Source organism: Diospyros lotus, chromosome 5 (genome assembly GCF_014633365.1).
Source record: "Diospyros lotus cultivar Yz01 chromosome 5, ASM1463336v1, whole genome shotgun sequence".
Taxonomy (NCBI): Eukaryota; Viridiplantae; Streptophyta; class Magnoliopsida; order Ericales; family Ebenaceae; genus Diospyros; species Diospyros lotus.
The window spans coordinates 3,505,214-3,520,571 of NC_068342.1; the positions used below are offsets into that span (position 1 = coordinate 3,505,214).

Genomic DNA, 15,358 nt, shown 5'->3' on the forward strand with positions numbered 1-15,358 from the left:
ATGGACTATTTTATAAGACCAAGAATAACATTATCGAATGGGATTGCGATTTCCAAAGATTTACGTGTCATTCCTAAAACATCTGCATGCATTGCATTGCATTTATACACACATCACATCCCTTTAGTCTTGACCGAAAAATGCTATTGGTACATCTTTGTATATATCTTGGGTTATATAAAGGTGTACCACAAAAAAGTTCGTCATGATGCGCATAGAGACGCATACGAGGCACGGGGTATTTTGGTTAAGATGTACAAAAAGGTTGTACATATAACATGATTCATATATATATATATATATCAAAAGTCAGCCAAGCCAAAGCCAAAGCCAAAGCCAAAACCACAACACAAGACAAGGTTGAGTGAGTGAAAGTGTTCAACCATGGAGATTTCTTAACAACCACTTCTTCCGAAGTGGAATGTCCATCTTCACAAAAGCCTTGGCTTTCCTCTCATCTTGCAGAAGATCACAGGCATCTAGGAACAGCTCATCCTGCATTCCAGGTATAGCTCTAAGCGCATCCACAATGCTTTCTATTGAACTATTATTATAGCTCTTGCTCACCCTGTCACTTTGACTTGCTTCTTCTCGCAACTCTTCCTTTCCGGTTTTCTTTGCTTTTCTCCTGCGCATTGAAGTTAATGATGGTGTTGCGCGTTGGCATCTTTTTCTCCTACTAGACGCTTCAGTATCCCTAGCACCAGAGCACAGAGCTCCATTGATGCCATCCATCCCCGTTTCTAGGGCAGCACCGTTGACATCCATTTCTGGGCAGGAATACCTTGATCTTCCAACCCACGTTGCTTCGTCAAAAATAAGGCTCAAATCATTGTATCGCTCCAACAATACATCTTTGTGTACATCTGGATGCTCCTGCACACCATCGTAATGACATATTAGTGTCGTTATCAGTTAAAAAGGTAAACTGTTAACAATGAAATGGCTGTTTCCAGTAAATTTCATAAAGCTGACATGACAGTTCCGTTAGCCTTTTTAGTTCCATACTTAAGCTGCGTTAGCAACAAAGTGGGGAAACAAATTTTGGTATCTTGATCCAGTCGTATGTCAAAGAAACGCACCTCAGTGTTAGCTTGCCAAACATCATCGTCAGCTCTTAATTCTTGCTGTATATCATCCCATGCAAAGCCATTCTGGTTGGCAAAACCACTAATGTAATCAAACTGTTTCATCAAGCTTAGATAGCGATCTTTTAGTATACAAGTGTTGAACTGGAGTCCAAATTTTTCAGTGAATGATGTAACCATGAAGTCCCAAGCTTGCTTACTGAAGGTATTCTCAGCTTTATTTCCTTGAAGTGCCTGCCTTAGCATAAGGTGAATGAAATATCTGTCCATTGGTTTCGTCCAGGCAATGCTCATAGTTTCACTGCCAGATGAGGACTGGTCATTCTCCTGACCTACATATTGAGAAAACTAACAGGGCACGATTTGGACATTTGAAGATTAAGAGGATTTGCACTATGAATAATATAGCATCATAAACAAGTCCCTGCATCCTATAGCATTCTGTTATATTCATCCATTTTCAGCTAACAAATATCAAGCCTTAATCCTACCATGTCAGCTCGGCTACATGAATCTATAGCCTTATCTTCTGTAAGGCCAAGTCATATCATACCTAAGAGTATCTAGCCAAGTTTTTAATGGTCTTTCTCTATTTCTTTTGCTAAATACTTATTTTCTTCCATCGACTACCCTCACAAGAAACTCTATTGGTCTTCTTCCAACATGACCAAATCATCTATTTTTTCATTTTCAGCTGAAAAAATATAGAGACAGCTATTGGTAAACAACCCGTCAGTGCTTTGTTTTATTTTTTCAAATGCTGATGTGAACAGTAAAGATGCAAAGACAAGGGTTGTCCAAGAGCATGTAATTCCAAGTCTTGGGCCAATTAATTGGTCAAGGGTTAAACAATTCCAAAAGGAACTTGAGTGGGAAGACTCCAGCCTATTTAGAGGAGTTAGAGTTCAAAGTGAAGGAGCTAAAGCTCAAATTAATCACATTGCTCCCTTACTTGGAAGGTTAGTCATGAAACTGATCAAAGAGGCAATTTTGGAACTTCATAACTTTTGAATGGCTTAGAATTACGAGGCGTGCCATATGTCAATGGAAAACTCAAAATCTCAACTACAACTTCTTATATTCATGGGCGCTTTTTCGACTTTCTAGCTATATTTTATAACTGTTTCAAGTTTGGTGGTTAGTGCTCAATGGGTGGAGCAAGAATTACGGATTATTTGACCACCAAACACTTATGACTTTGAATTTGAACGTTTTTCTTTGATTATTATATCTTTTACATTTGAATTTACACTTTTGCTTTAATTATTATGTCACCCATGTTTAGAGGGATGTTTCAAGACTAGTATTTATATGTGTGATCTTGTAATGTTTTGGGAATAAACATTTTTATCAAGAAAGTGCAGAGAGCATTTTTTATCCTAATACTTGTCTAAGCAATTCATTTGTTTAGTAGTGAATTTACTTGATTCTTATCATTCTTCCTTCTTCTATCTTAGAGTGTGGTGAATAAAAATTGGTATTCTCTTGTTTGTGACGAATTTTCTTATTAAACAAGGAGTGTTAGTATTTCTTTTGTATTTTGGGCACCATCAAATGCACTATCGAGCAACCAATCAGTCAAACTTCTAGACAACATGAGGAAACAAATTTATATGCATTATTAGAACTAGGTGTTCCAAATTCTTTACAAAACCCAAAAATATAAAAAAGTAAACAAATTTGCAAGAAATAAGTCATGCTGCTCTTCACCTAACAAGGTAATAAATTCCAAATAAATACTCCAGTACAACCAGCAAAATTAGTAACAGTAACTTGGGCAAAATGGAAAGATGGAGATATTGTGGTAGATTTGCGACCATACAAGAAAGGCATAATTAAAAAATAAAATTATCCATAGTAAAGTTAAGAGTAAGGCCTATTGAACTAAGATGATTTGAACATGTGAGAAGAACATCCATAGATGGCATCAGTGAGGTGAGGGAATGGAATTGGAAAAAGGTTTTGGCAAAAGAGGTAGATGAGAGGAAGATAAAAAAAAAAACAAGACAACACACTAACCCCTTATCCCATTTCATGGGAAGCTACATGAATTATAGCTCTCAATCCATTTTATCTTTTGTAAGACACTTATAACTAATATCATAACTAAGTGGCTCTTACCGAGTTAGGGAAACTTTAAAAAAAAAAAAATTACTTGATAAAGAAACTCTTCAACATGATATAGAATAAAACGCTCTTGAAAAAGATATGATTATTGACAGATAAAATTGGAGAGCTAGTACACGAGTTGAATCCACCCAATGGGGTTAACACTTGTAATGATGTTGTCATAGGCAACACACACACACACATTCAACTACCTAGATAAACAATCAGATCTCAATACAAACAAATAGACGACATTTTTGTTTCTCATAAATCAAGTAATTTCAGAAAAAGAGATCAGGCTGGAAGGGATAAACTCACCAATGTTTAGTCTTAGGGCATCATCATCAAGATTGGTATAATAACTTGGATGGTCACCCCTTCGATCAGTGCTCACATTTCCATATATCAAAAACAAATCATTATAGTTTGGGAGGGTTCTACCTCGGTAAGATTGTGCACGGGGATGCTCCTGTGCATACAGAATGTAAGGTACTAGATAAAAAATAAAAAATAAAAAAAATTGTAATGGATGCAGTCAAGAGAACACTATACTGAACATAAGCACCTCGATATAAGCATCCCATATATCATCACTAGCAGTTATCATCTGTTGCATTTCATCCCATACAAACCCACTGTGATCAATAAGAGTTCTCATATCATGAAATAGATTCCTCAAATCCTCAAAACGACTTGCTACATCATCTTCGCATAGCTGAGACCCAAATCTTTTAATAAATTTCACTTTCATGTCACTCAAAGCTTTTCTGTTGAAATTCGGATCAACTATATTCCCATTACGAATCTGCTCAAGCATTAAATCAATTAATAACCGGTCCATTTGTGGTGTCCAACCAGACCTCGGACAGCAACCATTAGGTGATGCCAGAAAATCCCTTCCTACAGCAGATTAAAGAAGAATGTGAGATAACAAAGATAACAGGTCACATTCATTAAAATTTTAAACTTTCTTTTAATAAAATGCAATGTTAACCATTTGTATAGGGTAATCAACAGAATCCGAATAATTTCGGCCCCACCCAATTCCATCAAGCCAATCCACATAGTTTACTGTAAAATAAAAGGTAATTAGATATTTTATTATGAAAACTTACTATCACCATTGGAACCCACATACGGATTTGAGGGGTTCAACCAATCCTCAGAACTCAAATTTCCATAAACAATGCACAAATCATTATAATTAGGCATTGCTCTTGTTCTGAATGATGTTTGATCAGGGTGATCCTGCAACCACATACCATACATTAGCCACTAGCAAATTGAAAACTCACATTTAAGACTCAAAAGGAATAAGCGATGCACCTCCGCATAGTTGTCCCAAACATCAGGCCTCCTGACCATTTGCCTTGATTCATCCCAAGAAAATTCAGGCATTTCTAGCAGATTCTTCATATGAATGTACAACTTCTTCAAAGTTTTATACCTATCCTTCAAAGCATATTTGTCATGTCGCGACTTAAACCTTTCATTAAATGATGCCATGATATCTATCCATACTCGTCTGTTGACTGTGTGATTAATTTTATGCCCCTTGTTCACTTGTTTTAGCAGAAGGTCAATGAGATGGCGATCCATTGAAGGAGTCCAATCAGTATTTGAATAATCACTATCTGCATTTCATTGAATGAACGTTCTACTTAAAAATAAAATCATCTGATAAAAAAATTGAATGGTACATTTTGTTGATCTATAAAAATAATGCAGGCAAGATTAACCCTCCCAATCACATGAATTAGATCCACTCATGTTTTAGCTTCTATATCATGTACTTGGTGAATGGTTGAACAACCACTTATTTGACAAAATACGGAAAACATATGGTTATATTTTCCATCCTCAGTTCCTGAGCCCATAAAATGAGCACATGTGCAGGGGGCATTTGGCTAGCAAGGAAGAAAGCACAAAATGTCATTTTTCATAAGGTTTTCCTAGTAATTGCTATATGTTAAAGTTCACAGAATAAATAGTTAAAGCAGGGAAAGAAGTTTGATTCAAAATCTTGTCAAGTTTTAACTGATTCTATCAGATAGTTATTTTATTTTTGTTTGTTTATTCATTCATTCTTTAGATTGGCCAAATCACTAAGAAGTACCAAAAAGGGTAAAACATATGCTTAAAAAAAAAAACCAAGCAAGCAAACAAAGACAGATTTCTAATTCCCCTATACCAACAGGCATAAGAAATTAAGAATGTAAAGAAAATGGAGTGTCCTCTATCAATAAGCAATAAGTAACAATGTACATATCATATGATTTGAATATGCAACCATTCAATTCTATTAACTTATGTCTTGTGACATGAAGTTGTGCACTGCTGTACTATACAATTGAGTCTGAGATGCATCTGTATTCATTTCTACCTACCAATGTACTGACAATTCAGGAATATTTAATGAAAAGAGCATAATTTTCATGATTATAATAAAAAGATACCTATCGTCCAAACCGGATCCATGGGGGTGGATCTTCCATTAGAGCCTTCCTCATCAAATATAACACACAACTTTCGGTAGCTTGGAACAGTTTTGAATTTGTACAACAGAGCATCAGGACATGCCTGCAATGTAGTACATAAGAAATGAATTATCAAACAAAAGAAACCATAGTAATAAGCAGAAGAATTGTGGTTCACCTTTGTATAAGAATCCCAAATATATTCTTCAGCAATAACCATTTCTCGGGTTTCATCCCAGTAAAACCCACTGTGCTCAAGGAGAATCTTTACATCATTGTATTGATGTCTCAAATGTTTATAACGACTCTTTAAATCCTCTTTGTCATGGTGAGATCCAAATTTTGAATTGAATGATTTCACTATTTTGTTCCAAGCCTGAGTCATGAAAGCATGACCAATTTTATTCCCTGTAATCACCTGGTCCAGTAACAAATCAATAAGATAATGGTCCATTGCCAGTGTCCAATATGTCCTTGTACAGTTGCTAAAAGTAGAGGTGTGGGGTTCCTTTCCTTCACCTACACAAGTAGTAAGATTAAAAATTTTCTCATCAGGCCATTCTTTCTGAATTGAATACAAATTGTGCCAAGAAGAAATTCAATTAGACTGATATCATGGATGCATATCATTAACTTTGCAACTGTGGCTCTTAGTTCTTCTGCTCCTGGTATGCATTTATTTGAACAAGAAGTAAGCCGAAGCCCCCAAAACACATCACCATAAAAACTAAGCAAACAAAGAAAGAAAAACCTAGCATGCCTGATTCACATAGATTCTGAATAGTATTTAACTAAACTAACACAAATTAAAAGCTTGTGATAAAACTAGAACCAATACATATCCATGTCAGAGGCAAGCCAATTGCTTTGATACACCTGAAACATTGTAAAATTGGAGAAAATAGCTAGTGAATCTAATGCAAGAACTTGTTCACACTTTATCTAGGGTTCCAGGACTTCTGATACACACTTCTTAGCCTATATCAACACTAGAATAAGATATACATATATTTAAATACAGAAATGAAGATGCATGCCTTATTGTCATGCATACCTATATAAACTTCTTTTTTGGTGGTTGTGCCCCATTATGGCATTTTGTATTCTTTTAAACTTGCTGCATATGCTTGGTGTTCATAACCATTCCCATGTTTGGTGCTCCATAGCTAAAGAATTTTCATAACATCCAAACCTAAACTTTTTTAGGTTTTTTAGTGTGTTAACCTGAGACAAAACATGATAATAAGACCACCACATAACAGCTTATGGAACTAATAAGAGGGTTTTTGGCTTAGCATTTTTTTTTTTTTTTTTTTTTTTGGGGGGGGGGGGGTCAAAAGGAGCTTATAAGCTTTTCAGTGGCTTAAAAGTTTTTTCCACCCATTTGGATATTCACGAAGAGCTTATAAGCTACCAAACTTATAAGCTCTTCCAATAACTTATTTTGAAAGCTAGTAAAGGGTAGCTTATAAACCTCTTTTTGATCAAGGAAATGATCAAATTACACTCAGTATAAAATTATAAAATCACTTATTATAATAAAATTATTATAAAATCATAAAATATTTATAATATTATTATAAGATCATTACAAAATTATTATAGAATATTATAAAATCATTGTAAAATTAATTTCATAATAATTTTGTAAAATCATAAAACTATTATAAAATTATTAAAATGATAAAATTATTTGAATATATCACACATGTAATTAAAATTTAAGAAATACATTAATTAAATATTAAAATAATTATATTAAACCTAATATATGTTATAATTTCTCTCAAAGTATAAGCTTTTCTTTTACCAAACACATAACTATATAACTAACAACTTATAGCATTTTTTATCCAAATACTTTAACAGCTTTTTAGCAAATAAGTTCTTATGATTTAAGCTAAAGCCAAAAAGGCGTATCTCTGGAACTGCTAAGATTTTTTGATCAATCTGATTTCTTTTTCTTTCATAAACTTAGAAACTTATTAAAGAACTGAACCTAGTCAATTTTGTATCAAGCTTCAAACAGTTAACACGGTCATGGTGACAAAAATAAAAGAATAAATAAATAATATGAAGGAAATTATTGATGGTTGGCAGCCTCAAATCAAATAAATGGTTTCTCCTCATATGGCCTATGTGGAAAGGCTTTCCATTAACAAAATTTAAAAGTTAAAACAGCTCAAATAAGTTGAAATAAAAAAAATATGAAAATGTAATGACAAGGGGACTGCAATTCATGCCAGAAACAGAAACAAACCAATGGTGTGTCCCCGCATTTCATCATCAACATCTGTATCATGACTTGAGCGACTGTATCTTCCATCTGCCATTGTATGCGCATATATGAAGCACAAATCACTGAATTTCATAAAAGGCTTATTCCTGTAATATCGTGCACCTGGATGAGCCTGCAGCCAATCAAGATATTACTGGGAAATAAGGGCACACATAAACTCAAGAAGAAGAAGACGAAGAAGAAAAAATACCTTGATATATCGATTCCAAACATTATTGTCAGCTACTACCATGTGTTTTTTATCATCCCAGAAAAATCCACCTTGGTTAAGAAGAACTTTTATATCATTAGATTGTTTCCACAAAGTAGCATAATGATTCTTCAAAATATCTTTGTCATGTTGAGGTCCAAACTTAGCTACAAACATGGTAAGCATATCTTCCCATGCTTGTTTGTTGAAAGTATGACCAACTCTGTTGCCCCTATGCATATGATCTAACATAAGATCAATAAAGTAGCTCTCCATTGTTGGTGTCCAAGCCTGCTCACAGGTTGTTGGGCTTTGGCAGCCCATTCCTGCTCCAAGAAACTGAGGCAATCACCAGAATTGTTAAATTGATTAAACATGGGTTTCCAGTACATACAATAGATCTCACAAACCACTATATAGGGGTGTACAACTGGATCAGCCAACCAGAGAACCAAATTAAGCACAATAGATCAGCCTTATTTTGTTTGATATTTCAATGACTCAGTTAGGTTTTGGTACTTGTTTTCTGAGAACTAACCATCACAGTCACTAATCATTGGATTAAAGTTCCTATAACGAATATTAGCAAAATGTGAAAACCTCCATTCATCAAAAAAAAATCGACACATATTACAGTTTAATTATGCAATTCTTAGGTATCACACATTTCGTTCACAATAATAAGCAACAGGCTTAGGTAACAACAAAATATGGAAACTAGTCAGGCCTTTGTGACATCAGACTAAATGAAGACTTCATCAATAGATACCCAATAAGACATACTAACAGTACAGAAGGCTATATTATAGATTATTAACATCTTACACTTAGACTTGGATCAGATATCAACACCTGAAACTACCAGAGCTACATAAACCAGAACAGAATGGCTCAACAATAACACAGAAACAATAACTCTATATTTACACATATTCATCATCATTACAAGCCTTGCTCCCACTACGTGGGTCAGCTACATAGCTCACCAATTTTTTTTCTAAAATTCATATTGAAAGGTTCGAGAGTTTTTAAGTTGGTTGGTAGCTACCTAACAAAATCCTCCTTTATATAGACTTGGAACCAACTATACAAAGGAAAATTTTCCATGTTAGAAGTGTTTAGGAGATTACTCAATACTCACGCAGAGTTCCTTACCTTTACATATATTATTCTAGAAAAACTCATTTTGAGGTTCAAGAGGGTCTACGGACATATAATGTCTAAACTTCTAACATGATAATAACTGTGAGGGAAGGCCATAATATTCACCTTTAGACATTACTTTATGCAGAGAAATATAATGGGACAGAGGTTATCCCAACCTCATCTACAAGGGGAAATGGGGAAAAAAGCTCCTCTCTAAAAGTTTAGACAAGATATTAGTCCTGCTGTCACTACCTTCCGCAAAGAATCTGATAATCTACTCAAGAGTTGACGAACTTCTGATTCAAATTGCCAGATGAGATGTCAAACTGGGAAGGAATACAATAATCAGGACTGGAAACCCTAGCCAAGGTGTTTGAATTTGAAGACTCAAACTAACAAAAGAAGAGGTTTTTCTTCAAGATCATGAGACAAAATTTAATGCCTTAAGAAGGGTGAGACAACATGGTTATGCGTCTGCCACCGTTCAAGATGCTGAGTTCGTAAAGAGCTGTTATCCATGTCCAAAGAGCATTCATTCCCACGAAGGAAATCGAAATTACTCGCACATATTGCCTTTGCAGACAAAGCAAACCAAGAAAAACGAGTTCCTCGCCAAATACGCATTCAATTTTCTTCCTTCTCTAGTCCAACCAAAATCAGCAATTACGAATTTAATACAGAGATAAACGGGTTGAATCGCATTAACTCAATGTAAAATGCTAATACGCATTCAGCAGCCAGGAACAGAGAGCCAGAGAGAGATTAGGGTTCCGTACCGGAGTTGGGAAACAGTGAGGACTGAGAAGAGCAGCGAAGGAACCGGTGGAAGGAACCCGCAACTTTTTTTTCCTCTTTTCTTTTATTTTTATATTTAATTTTCTTTTTATTTTTAAATTACAATAAAAACTAAACTTAAGATTGAAATATTTGCAAAAAAATAATGAAGCCAAATATAAAATATAAAAATTCCTTCTTTTTAAGATTAAAAATAACCAATAATTCTTGTTTTCTGAATTTTAAAATAAAACATTAAAAATTTAAAATAAAAATATTTTGAGTGAAATATTTTTCTGAAAGTTATTTTGATATATGATTAAAAAATAATACAAAAATATTTTATGTCGAATAATACACGACTAAAATATTTTCATATTATTTTTTGATATATAAAGTAATTGATTGATCCATCGATCAATAGTGATCAATTTATCACTTTTTTTATTAACGACCTCATCTATTTCTTCTCATCTTTCTCGTCACTAATATTTGCTTCATTTTTCTTCCCTTATCGATGATCTCTATTTCCTTTTTAATTAACGATCCACTAAAAGTGTCCATGTATCATGCATTATTTTATGAGATATGAGATTTATAATTATAAAAAAATTGAAAATTAAGAGATATAATAGGTTTATTTTAAGTTTGATGGACCAAATGATTATAAGAGAAGAGTTAAAAGGATATATTTATGCCTGTATAGACATGTATACATATTCAATATTCATAATATATATATATATATGTCTATAGATAATTAATTTTGTGAAAAAATATTTTATAACACCAACAAATATTAAAAAGTAAGATAAACATAATTTTCATTATTTCAATCCAAAACATTTTACTTCTAAACAAACAAACAGAGCTTAAAATTCATAAAATTTTAAAATAAATTATTATCAAAGCCCGTTATTTTTAAATGTTAACAAGTAAAACGTTGAAATGTAATTGACTCATATTTCTCAAACAATAAAAAGGGGAAATTATACTAATTGAAGTAACAAATAGAATTTAATTCCTATATTTTATACCACATCCCAAATACCAATGCCCAAAGGTACTTTTACCGGAACAATCCCCTCTCACTATCTTCGTAAACACTAGTTCACTGTATAATATTGTGAACAAATTGCCATATATATATACATATATATATTCTCTCCGAGAACAAGCAGTAGCTATTAATATTATCCTTCAAATATATAATGGATATAAACTCATATAGTACACTTAAAACAGACCAAAACAGACTTTTTCTTGTAATCAAACAAGCCATCCTCCTCATTTGTTCCAAAATTCCAAAGCTGACATCTGAGAATCCAAAAAATTGGAAGAAGTTACTATTAAGTTAGACAATGTTCTTGATCTGACATCATCGAATATTTGGGTCTTCTTTTTGTTTTTTGTTTTTCTCTTCACAATTTCTTTCTTCTCATATAGTTTAAGATTTCACCTAAAACGAGACCGAGCCAAGTCCTATGCAACAAAACAATTCTCATCTATATTCCTCCGGGAAACGGAAACCAGTCATTTCTATTTTATCAGCAAACATCTTGCCAGTTTTGGGCATGACATGCCAGTGCAAGGTCAGCTTATATTCTTTTCCCCGGAGATTGCTTCCCTGCATACACAACAAGGAGGTAAAAGTAAAACCCGAACAACCAGTGAGAAAAAGGACGCTTAAATTTGTTCATCCACAAACCGACCAACGCATCACAAAAGAAGCTTTATGCTCACCTGATCAGTAAAGCGATACTTGTTCGATGTATGAATCCAGAACTTGGCATGCTCCTTGGAAGGTATGATTCCATCCCATAGAGACACCTGCAATAAGACAATACTTCACCTCTGAATGAAGCACAATTCTCAGTGCATGTCTCTGAATGTCTAATTAGGGGGTGGTAACCTGTCTCCTATGTTGACATTTGGAAAGAAGTAATAGCAATTAAAAAGAAAGAAAAACTCAAGCTATCCTCCACCTCACCTGTGTTTTTGTATCTGCATATGAAATGATGGAATACATGTAGCTAACCCCACATAGTGGAATAAAGGCTTGGTATATTGTGTATATGAAACGATGAAAGGAAGCTAATTGCAAAGCTAGAATCCATGTAGTGAACCCCATCTAATGGGATTGTTAAGGCCTGTGATGAAGAAGATGAAAGGATGAAAGACAAAGGTCATGCATTTCTCAAGAGGGCATACTGTGCTTATCAATTATGGCCCATGGAATATCTCTACTCCAAAGTGTTGAACTCAAGACCGCCACACACACAGCCTACTATCCCTACAAGGACTCACCGATTACACCTCAGCAGATAAGCCACACAGAACCCGATAGAAATCACAAGAACAGAAATAGGAAACAGCAATAAAAACACACAAGAGACACAGATTTTATCCTGGTTCAGTCTCATAAATGAGACCTACATCCAGACTGCTTGGACACCATGAAAACTTCCAATATCTTGAAACCTTACAGCAATTACTAGGAAAACCTCTCTTTCCCTCAGTCTAAAACCCTAGACTAAACGAGAAGAACACCCGAGAAATACAAATTAACCCTTCTCTCGGCCTAGCACATTCTCGCTCAACTCTCTCAAGACAACCCAATGTTTTCATGCATATTTCTGAGCCCTCCCAGCCCCTATTTATAGATCATAGAGGCGGGCAAAGCAGTTACAACCAACTGCCCATCCTGACCGAATTAACCAACTTTCGGTCAGCTTAAAAACAACAACAACCACTTATTACAATAAGAAAAATATGCTAACAGATTTCAACAAGAAAACTACTAAACATAAACTAATCTAAGAAAATGTCTTCACACAAAGCCCTCAAAAAGTAGTTTTTTTTTACCTAAAATACTTAAGCAGTAGCATACTTAATTATTTAAGACCAGTAAAACCAAATATCTGACAACAGCTCAAGAGCTGCAAGAGATCTTTAGTGTGGGGTACAGGTTTAAGTTTAGGCTTTATTAGTTGGGAGTTAAGAATAAGATTTAAAATGTAATAGAAGTTGAGTGGGTCAGACTTTAGTTAAGTGGTTTTAATCAGAAGAAAAGGTTGTAAGATTTCCTAAAACACAAGGTTCTACAGTTGAACAAGGTGGACATAGCATATTTCCTGTTTTTGGTCAATTACCTCTTGTGCTCAACTTTATCTTTTTCTTCCACAAAGACCATATTAACTCCAAAGCTAAAATAGAAAATATCCACTGCCAAATCTAGATCAACTTTATGTAAAATGATGCTTACCTGGTTCAGGAATTTTTTGGAGTTTCGTACTCGGCAGCTAAAAATACAAAAACCTGCAAGCAGAGGAATGAGAAGCAAATGAAATGCTACACGAACCGGAAAGTAACTATAAATTACCAAAGAATTGCTACATGGGAAGCCCCAGTGATATGCAGCCCTGACATTTACACCAATGTTAGATACGAACACAGAACTACATGCATCACGGTATACCTTTTTTTATGTTTCTTCATCTCTCTCAAAAATTTTCCACTCTTTGGACTTTCATGCATGGATTAACCAAGAACATAGAGTTCAGCAAATATAATAAGTCTACCACATTCCACCTCATGATATGATTAGAACTATTCCAGCTCATTCAGCAATTTTACATTTAGGCTCGAGATACTGTTCTCTTAGTTTTATCAGTTTAGTATTTCAATTATTGGCCTATGATTAGGAAAGTATCCAAATAATCAATCTGCAAGGGAAATGGAGAACGAAAATCAATGCAATTTAGGGTCCAAGGTTTAATCAAATTTAAAAGGCTATTGGAGAGTCTACCCCTTCTTAAGGCATTGTAAGCTTTGGAGATACTACAGTAAGAATCCTTCTATTCTTAATCCAGGCAAGAAATAATGCATTTCAACTTTATCTATGATTTTGGTTTATGAAAACATAGGGTTATAGCCAGACAGTATAAAAATAAAATGTGCAGTATAATTTGAAAAAAAATGAAAAACTTTCACCAAAGGGTATACATATATCCTTTATTGCTTGTATAGAACTTATAGACCCATCTTACTAATATAAGTTGATGTTTGCCCATAATTGCTAAGAAACAAACGTCTGGTGAAGTGTATGTTTAAGTCCCTAAAAATAAAGCAGCAGCAACAATCAAAAGTCTTAATCCCACTAGATGGAGCCAGCTACAAGAATTCTAGACCTACATGCATCTCTTTCTTTGGCTATATCCTCTGTATAGCCATTATATCCTATTTTATGATTTTTTTGTCTAAGAGATTTCCATCAAGTTTTCTTTAATCTTCCTGTCCCTCTTTTGATACAAACTTTCTCATAAAACTAGTGTCAACTGTACCAATAACAACAGACAAATACAATCAGCATGAACTAGAACATCAGGATTTAGTAGTACAACACCTGCTTTGTATTCCATGTAAATAGCGACTGCAAATCTGCTGATATATTAAATGTCATGCTAGCCTGCAAAATAAAAGGCACAGCAGTTCAAACACACTAGCAGCTAGAAAGCACCAAAAGGAACCCTCCTCCCCCCAGCAGCCGCTTCTTCTTTTTTTGTGTTCCTTCAGCAAGCAAACTTGTAAACATCATTAGAAAAGACAATGGGATACATCTCCCCACCCTCCCCCACCTCTTCTTTTCTTCGTCAGCAAGTGAACTTATACATCACCAAACAGATACAAATATAAATAGATGTTACTCTCAAGGCTTATGCACTTGCTAAGTCCAAACAGGTCCTAAATGTCACTGTCAATTAGGTGCTAATCATTTTGTCAGAAACAGACAAGAATGCATATAGATCTTACTGTGGAGGCTTACATTCTTAGGCAAGTCAAAAGCAATATGTTTAAATGTCACTGTTAACTAGGTGTTAAGCACTTTTTCAAAATATGGTTTTTATCTGAAAAGTTGATTAGTATCTTGGAATCAGTCACTAACAAATTAGCTAGTTCATTCTCTTCACCATGAAGCTTTCATATTTCTATCATAATTACATTCGAATCTACATGCCGGACAAGAATGTTTGGTCCACTATCTATTGATTTGTAAGTTCAAGATCGTCTTGGCTAGATTGACAAACTAAAGTTCAGACACAAATTACTTGGGAACTTTGCATTTTCATGAGCATTAAGTTTCAAATATCTGCTTTCCAGAGATTAATCATAATCATGACAGAAATGTGAGGCCTATACCAATTTACCAAATAGTTAAATAATGTCAGATAAAAATTTTATTTGAAAATCGGTATCAATACCAACTTTCCATCTT

The 15,358-nt window shown here is 34.3% G+C and overlaps 2 protein-coding genes across 3 annotated transcripts; both read right to left on the bottom strand.

The window, feature by feature from the left end:
• Positions 1–205: 205 nt before the first annotated feature.
• Positions 206–10,104, bottom strand: LOC127802573 (uncharacterized). Of its 2 annotated transcripts, none has more exons than XM_052338444.1 (11): positions 9,562–10,104; positions 8,164–8,502; positions 7,935–8,085; positions 5,853–6,193; positions 5,654–5,777; positions 4,524–4,831; positions 4,313–4,445; positions 3,763–4,097; positions 3,516–3,666; positions 1,083–1,420; positions 206–876 (listed from the first exon to the last, which is right to left on the bottom strand). In XM_052338444.1, the coding sequence occupies exons 2-11, from the start codon at positions 8,485–8,487 to the stop codon at positions 379–381; spliced, it is 2,703 nt and encodes a 900-aa protein (XP_052194404.1). In that variant the 5' UTR covers positions 8,488–8,502; positions 9,562–10,104; the 3' UTR covers positions 206–378. The 2 variants fall into 2 exon arrangements, with proteins under 2 accessions (XP_052194404.1, XP_052194405.1); XM_052338445.1 differs by having other exon boundaries at positions 9,433–10,104.
• A 1,160-nt stretch (positions 10,105–11,264) lies between these two features.
• On the bottom strand, positions 11,265–14,551 carry LOC127802896 (signal peptidase complex subunit 3B-like; the record flags this gene model as incomplete). Its single annotated transcript, XM_052338974.1, is given in 4 exon segments — positions 11,265–11,710; positions 11,827–11,929; positions 13,349–13,401; positions 14,489–14,551. Coding segments are annotated over 4 exon segments (345 nt in total), but the record flags the coding sequence as incomplete, so codon positions are not given.
• Between the last annotated feature and the right edge of the window lie 807 nt (positions 14,552–15,358).

Bases quoted from the DNA above. Each gene is read 5' to 3' on its own strand.
- LOC127802573 (XM_052338444.1), bottom strand. From the start codon at position 8,487: ATGGGCTGCCAAAGCCCAACAACCTGTGAGCAGGCTTGGACACCAACA. The intron at 8,086-8,163 runs GTATTTTTTCTT...GATTGGCTGCAG, and splicing joins TTTGGAATCGATATATCAAG to GCTCATCCAGGTGCACGATA. The intron at 6,194-7,934 runs GTTTGTTTCTGT...CTACTTGTGTAG, and splicing joins AATGCGGGGACACACCATTG to GTGAAGGAAAGGAACCCCAC.